The 7472-nt window shown below is 42.8% G+C and overlaps 1 protein-coding gene across 2 annotated transcripts in view; it reads left to right on the forward strand.

The window, feature by feature from the left end:
* SPINT1 (serine peptidase inhibitor, Kunitz type 1) overlaps positions 1 to 6096 on the forward strand; it is a 30532-nt gene extending 24436 nt beyond the window's left edge. For both annotated transcript variants that reach the window (XM_033145461.1, XM_033145454.1), the window contains 4 exons: positions 1641 to 1691; positions 2700 to 2870; positions 3960 to 4016; positions 5590 to 6096. In XM_033145461.1, coding sequence (XP_033001352.1) covers positions 1641 to 1691; positions 2700 to 2870; positions 3960 to 4016; positions 5590 to 5798 — 488 coding nt within the window. In that variant the 3' untranslated portion in view covers positions 5799 to 6096. The remainder of the gene's footprint in view (positions 1 to 1640; positions 1692 to 2699; positions 2871 to 3959; positions 4017 to 5589) is intronic.
* The last annotated feature ends 1376 nt before the right edge of the window (positions 6097 to 7472 follow it).

Here is a 7472-nt window from a genome sequence, read left to right on the forward strand (position 1 = left end):
CCACAGGGCGGGCGCCACTACCGAGAAGGCCCTCTGCCTGGTTCCCTGTAGTTTTGCTTCTCGCAGTGAGGGAACCAACAGAAGGCCAGTATCTCTTCTGGTAGAACTGTTTCCACAAGTTCACAGAACTGAAGCTAGAAAGGGCAGGAAGGTAGTCTTCCCTCTCCTTCTCTTTCATCACCAAAGATGGACCATGCCTTGTTTCATTTTAATCAGTCCCATACAGATTTCACAGTCCGCTCTGAAATCTAAAAATGCAAAGCACTGGTTCACTCATGCAAATCGGGCATTTCTCTCCCCGCCACACACTTTTACATGAGCCCTCCTCTCTCTCTTATTGAGTCCAGGATCTTGTGTGGAGAAATACAAGCAAACAGGACTGAATACAGAGGCACCACCAATATATTTCCACCCTTTACAATCTCCTTCATCATTGCAGACTACTGATTGTATCAGCGTATTGCCTTGTTCGTGCTGATGTTGTACCGCAGGACTCTGTATTTGGATTGAGTGGGGAGAGATTTTATGATGAGCTAGGGTGCATGTGTGTGCGCATGTGTGCACACTAGAAGCAGCCAGCTGGCATGTGTGAGCTAGCTTTTAATGGCAATGTCCTGAATCTCCCTTTGCTAATGTTCCCGTTGCTCTTGTTTGTATTTCTGCTCAAAGTGTCCATTGCAATTTCACAGGGCTGCAAAATGTGGCTTATTGAGAACATGTTTTGCATTTGGAGGTGGGGGTGTTTTTATTTCTTGTATTTTTTAGGTGATAAAGGGCAACTAACAAATATAAGAATAATACCAGCTTTCATTGATTTTTTTATTTCCTGTTCATTAAATGGGTGTGTGTGTGTGTGTACTATACACAACAACAAAATGTTGCTGTGTAGAGTACACTGTTCAGGATTCCAGCCATTCCATTCATTTTTCCTGTGCTCCAGTTTTCTGTATTCTACACATGTACACACCCCAACAATCAATCAGCATTCTGTGGCCACAGAGCGTACTCAGTCAGTATTGAATTGTTTCTCTCTCCCCCCCCCCACACACTTTTTGTGTAGTGTTCTGTTTTGTTTAACAAAATGTCTTGCAAACCTTGGGTTTTCCCCCAAGCCTGCTGATACCTCCCTCTTGTGAGTGGTGCTGTTTGGGCTACAGAAGCAACAGCACTCACAGTTGCCCTTGAAAAGTATGTGGTCAACATCGACCGGTACTAAAATCTCAGAATCTAGAGAGGAAATCTTCCAGCCAGCAGGTGTAATACTTTAAAAATTGCCGGATACATTTTGCAAAATGAGAACATCCAAATCTGTTCCATTTCCCAGAATTACCGGTAGTTTTATTTCAGCTTTTCTTGCTTTTCGGTTAAATAAATGCAAATATGTTATTGTGGTGTTTTGTTTTTAAAGTATGCCATACATACAGGTCTACTTATTACTGTCTAGTGTGTATAAAATTGATAACAGAAACAAATAAGGAGGTGAATGGGGAAGATCAGAGAACTACTAACAAAACGACCGGCAGAAACTATTTAAATAAGAGGTCAGGGAGTTTCTGACTTCCATGCTGATTCTTTGCACTGTCATCACACTAAAAGAACCATTATGTGAACTATCCCTTCCCCTTTTGTGTTTCTTGCAGATGTGCAAGGGTTCAATAGATTACGTAATATCAATGTTACCACCAGCCAAAGTAAGTATATCCTGAATGCCTGTGGAGTGGGCTCTACTTTGGATGAATGTGCTAATAACCAATTTGATTACTTACATTTGAATCTCTCCAAGTGTAATTGGGGTTGGAAAGGGTGACTGTTCCAGAAGAACTGGAGATGGATTGCAGTTACCTTGCTCAAATTAAAAGAATAAACCGTACCAAAGTAGCACTTCTCAGCTACTTAGTATATTCATCATTTTGATGAACACTAACGTTGGGCATTTTCCCAGTCAAAGAAAATGTGATCAGTTCACTGGTCAAGTACTGTTCAAGTATTTTAAATGCACAAATTTTTATTCAAACAACAAAAATATATCTTAATCTTTAACTGGTTTGAAAAACCAGCAAAAGTTGTATGGCACCTTAAAGAGTAACACATTTATTCTGGCATATAAAGTATGACCGCACCCATGTTTTGTCCAATGCTAGTTCTGCCCAGGGTAAACCCATTGAAATTAATGGGCATGACTAATTTAGGCTCATTAATTTCAATAGGTCTAACACTGAACAGGACTTAGTTGACTACAACTCTTGGTTACTGCGAAACAATGAAACTTTTGCAAAAATGAAATTGTAACTTTTAACAATGTGAGGTAAGGATTCCATAAATGTGAATCATTCACTGAACGAATTTGTTTTGTTTTTTATCCTCAAATACCTGGGCCAGCCTTGCCCAACCTAGTGCCCTCTAGATACTGATACATTACTGCAACACACATCGGCCCCAGCTAGTGTGGCCAACTGTCAGCCATGATGAGATATGTAGCTTAATATCTGGAGGGTGTCAGGCTAAGGAAAACTGGACTACAGTTGCCAAAAAAAGTTAGAACAGAAATAAAGTGAAGCAACAAGCAGCTATGGGGAAAGTCAGTTTTTGAAGGCAGTTGCGCTTAGAAAGCAGTAGGCCAATTTAAATCATTATTATCAGATAATCAGGTATTAACTAATGTCCCGATACAAAACCATTTCAATAATATTTTTTGGCAGGTCACTGTGTGGATATGCCAGATACTGGGAGATGTGACGATAGCATACCTCGCTGGTATTACAACCCGTTTGCTCAGAAATGCCATCGCTTCACCTACGGAGGCTGTGAAGGCAACAAGAATAATTTTGAGAAGGAGGAAGTGTGTATGAAATCATGTGAAGGTGTCACAAGTAAGTAGAAAAAGGACCTAAAGAGGTGGGCAGGAGATGTGGGGATAATGGTGTTTATCATGACCTGCTTCTGAGCTTCTCTGTGGCATCTCTCTGGTTGCTATTAAGACAGAATGCTTAAATGCTCTTGATTTGACCCAACGTAGCATTTCTGTATTCTTGTGAGAAGCTGTCTTAGACTAAGCCAGGCCAGTGGTTCATCTAGCTCAGGCATAGGCAAACTCGGCCCTGCAGATGTTTTGGGACTACAACTCCCATCATCCCTGACCACTGGTCCTGTTAGCTAGGAATGATGGGAGCTGTAGTCCCAAAACATCTGGAGGGCCGAGTTCGCCTGTGCCTGATCTAGCTCAGTAATAGACTGCTGGCTGACAGCAAGTGCTGATTCTGGTCCCTGGAAGAACCTGGTTTGTTGCTGGCCTCCCAGTTGTGGCTTGGTAGGGAGCATTTAACCCCAATCCCTGGTTCAGGTGTAACAGAAAGCCAGCTTCCTAGTTTGTTTATTCCACTTGCACCACGGGAGAAGCAAAGTGGGAGCAATCAGTCACTTCTTTCTGTGATCTTTGAATGAAGGGCAGTATACAATTTGTGTGTGTGTGTTAAAAATCAACTTTATTTAAGTTTTTAAAAACAAAATACACATCCAGTATACAAATTTAATAAACCATAAAATAAAATAAATACACCACAATAAGCCATAAAGTCCAGTTGATTGCATGATCATCACCTGTGAGTATCCTTGCATCCCCGAAAGAACTGTTGGCCTCATAAACCTATTTCATTGTCACCATCTTTTACCTCCCACACTCACTTCTTATTTTTCTTCTTCTTGGTTTCTTGTTTCTTTTTTAATTGTTAATCTAGCTGTTGGAAAGCAGAGAAGGGCAGTATATAAATCTAAGAAGTAAAATAATAATAATAAATAAACATATGATTGAACTGTTGGGGTGAAAATGTGATATGACTTAAAGGGAAAGTTCTGGGAGAGTTTTAATATTAAAAGTGCACTGTATGAAACTGCCTCAGTGCAGGAGCACCTGCCATTATTCCAAGCATCATTATACAACAATGTCTTTCTCTCCTTCACAGAGGAAGATCTGATTGGCCAGAGATGGAGCGTCTATGAGGCCCGGCAGGCAGGTTTAAGTATGTAAACTGAACTCTGCAATGCTCTATTAGCACACTTATTTCTTTGCTCCTCAGTCTCTGCTGTCTGCCTCTCTTGCTTTGGCTGTAAGCTGCCATGTATTTTAGGAAATACGATAACTGGGAGGAGGCATGGGAAGAATCCTGATACTTCTGTACAAAGAAAGTGATGACGCGTAATTTGTTGCCTTTAGAAACATGTCACCATCACTTATGTCTGTTACATATTCATCCACTGCATTGTTTCATAAAAGTAATTTATGTTTTTAGTTAGCAAAAAGTATATGCCACTTACTCAACAGGAGACCTAAGCATTTAGTCACACAGCTTATGACTACAAATCACTCCAGTGAAATTTAAAACCAAAGTTTTTTCAAGCGACTGTTCTAGAAATAACATGTATTTGGCATGCTATCATAGGTACGTCTACTCAGAGTTGAGCCCTGTTGAGTTCAATGGGGTTTATCTGTTGTAAGTATATATAGGATTGTAGCCTTAGGCTGCAAGTCTGCACACACTTAACGTATTTTTCCATGTATAAGACGATATTTTTTCCTTAGAAGTAATAGGCAAAAATTGCATGTCATCTTATACACAGATAGCAAAGGGGAACGGGCAATTGGTGGTAGCAGCCAGCAGGAGATTGGCAGTGGCAATTGGGCGTGTGATTGGTTGCTGTGGCAAGGCCTGCTGATGAGCGGCTGCGGCAATTGGGCGGGTTATTTATGGTAGCGGTGAGGCGTGGTTGCTTCCCTCCCCCCCCCCAAAAAAGCTTAATAACTCTGGGCAATCTCCCCCCCCCTCCAATTTTTTGTTGCGGTCCAAAAATATAGGGGTTGTCTTATACATGGGGACGTGTTATACACGTGAAAAGACGGTACCTTGGTATTCTGCGCCTCCGGGTATCTGCATGTTACATACCTTGGTGAGGGAATTGCACCACAGAGTACTTCTGCCAGGAAGTCCTTGTTGCAGAGGGCTCTGGAAAGAGAGCCATGATCACCTTTTGCTTATTGTTTTTGAGATGGCTAGGCACCCCACATTAAAAGTGAGTGCATCTCAAGATCTATGCATTCAGCCTAGGACACCTACCCAAGTCAGAAGCGGTTCACTGGATCAACACGGCAAAAAGAGGACAGGTGCCATTTTGAGTGTGGAATGGCAAGCAGCAAAGTAGCCAGGGGTATCTCAGATCTTGGGCTGCTCCAGAGCCAGTCTGGTGTAGTGGTTAAGAGTGGTAGACTCATAATCTGGGGAACCGGGTTCGCGTCTCCGCTCCTCCACATGCAGCTGCTGGGTGACCTTGGGCTAGTCACACTTCTTTGAAGTCTCTCAGCCCCACTCACCTCACAGGGTGTTTGTTGTGGGGGAGGAAGGGAAAGGAGATTGTGAGCCGCTTTGAGACTCCTTTGGGTAGTGATAAAGAGGGATATCAAATCCAAACTCTTCTTCTTCTTCTTCCAGCCTTTACTGTAAATACGTTAACAGCACCTCCTCCTTAACGCTTGGTAAGGCCCAAATAGCAGCTTTGGTTAACCCTGATTCTTTCCCCCTCCCCTCAAATCTCTCATAGGTTCTTTCGAAGCGGCCATCGCAGTACTCCTGGGTGTATGCATAATGATAGTGTTGGCAATCCTTGGCTACTTTTTCCTGAAGAACAGAAAGACTTACCGACGGCGGCGCCAGCCAGCTACTGCCGCCAACTCCACTCTCTCCTCTGTGCTCTCCACCACCGAGGACACCGAGCACCTCGTCTACAACAGTACTACGAAGCCCATCTGATCTGGAAGAGCTGCCCTCCACTTCTGGGAGTGGGACAGTTGCATTGACTGATGATACTTCTGAAACAAAAGCCTGTGGCTGAAGGATGTCCCTCTTCCTCCATGCTTCCTTCCTTAGACTGTCAAATTCCAGCCATCTTACTGCCCCTAGCGATTGTTCTGAATATGTGACAGCTTCTGAGGAAGAGGAAGGACAGCATCCCACCCCCTGTTTGTAATGACAACAGTGGCTCACTGTTGCTGTCAGAGGAAGCTGTCACTGAGGGCTTACTGTACCTATTGAAGGAGTCGTGGTTTGATTTTTGGTATGGATTTCATCCCTTCACAAACCTGCTCAAATCTACATTTCGTGTGTGTGTGTGTGTTGTGTGTCAGTGTCATATAACCTCTGCCTAGTTCCTTCTTGTTTCTCTTGAAAGTCCTGCCAACTTGGAGCCCCACTCTCTGTGCTAAGGGTCTAAGTAGTTCAAACCTCACGATACTTCAGAGAGTCCCGAGCAGGTTCTCATACTTGACCATTGTGAACTCAGGGTTGCACATCACTGTCTTTCTAGCAAGACGATATCAAAAAGGAGCTTGATACACCACTGGAGTGAATCTGGCCTCTTCCCAAATATATTGCAGCCCTTGTTGCATGTTAATCACTAGGCATAATGCAGCGCACGTAACATAAAATATATAGTATGACCATAAATTTTAAATGTAATTTGAACATACTAAGAAATGCAGCTGAATTGTTCCCAAATGACTGAAAATCAGGGTCTGCATTCATTCTCCTTGACATTTTCCCATCTGTTCCTACCTCCCAAGGTTGCCATTTCTGCTTTTAATGTTAAAACGACTAGTTCTTGAGTTTGAATATTGCACCTGTATGTATTTATTTTTATAGAATCAAAATGTGATTAGGAATATGTTCCTGGTTAAGTAGCTGGTCTCCCAAGGACATAGTGAATCTTGTGGAGCAGTAACTATTCCCCTGCCCTCATGGCCCCAATTATAGGGAATTCCAATTGTTTATATGCAAGCTAGTGCCACTTGCTGATTCCCCATTACATGCTTTCACGAGAACTTCAGATGGAGCACTGTGGAAGCTGGAAGACACTGCTTTTTGGTGGACTGCAGTAATATATATATAGAGAGAGGGAGAGAGAGAGAGTAGCAGCTTCTGCCCCAAAGTGAACAGAAATGAACTGGGTGAATGAAGGACATGTATATTCTGGTTTCTCATTTATCACCTGTCTTAGCTGTCAAAGCATGTAATATATAAATCCAATTGCAATTTACTGTTTTGAAGTTGCTGGTGACAAGGCAAGCTATTGTCCTTTTGCTGCTGTTCATCATAGTTCAGTGTAACATATTTTTTTACACACACACCCCATTCTGATGTAGGAGTTGGGAGTCCAGCAACATTCAGAGGGCACCATGTTGGCTACCCCTCATTAGTCCTGAGTATTGAATTGATTGTGGTTGTCGATGCTTGAACAAGATCCATCCTCCATGCGTTTCCCTACACTTTGCAATGCCCTCCTCAGTATCATGCACCGTGTTGTTCCCTCTACCCTCCATATAACAGCTGTTTGTGTGTAGGCATGCCATGTGAATGGGACCCCGGTGGGTACTCCCCCATGCATACGTTTCCCTAGGTATGGAGGATGCTTGTGAAAAGGATTCATGT

The sequence above is a fragment of the Lacerta agilis genome, chromosome 1, assembly GCF_009819535.1.
Source record: "Lacerta agilis isolate rLacAgi1 chromosome 1, rLacAgi1.pri, whole genome shotgun sequence".
NCBI lineage: Eukaryota > Metazoa > Chordata > Lepidosauria > Squamata > Lacertidae > Lacerta > Lacerta agilis.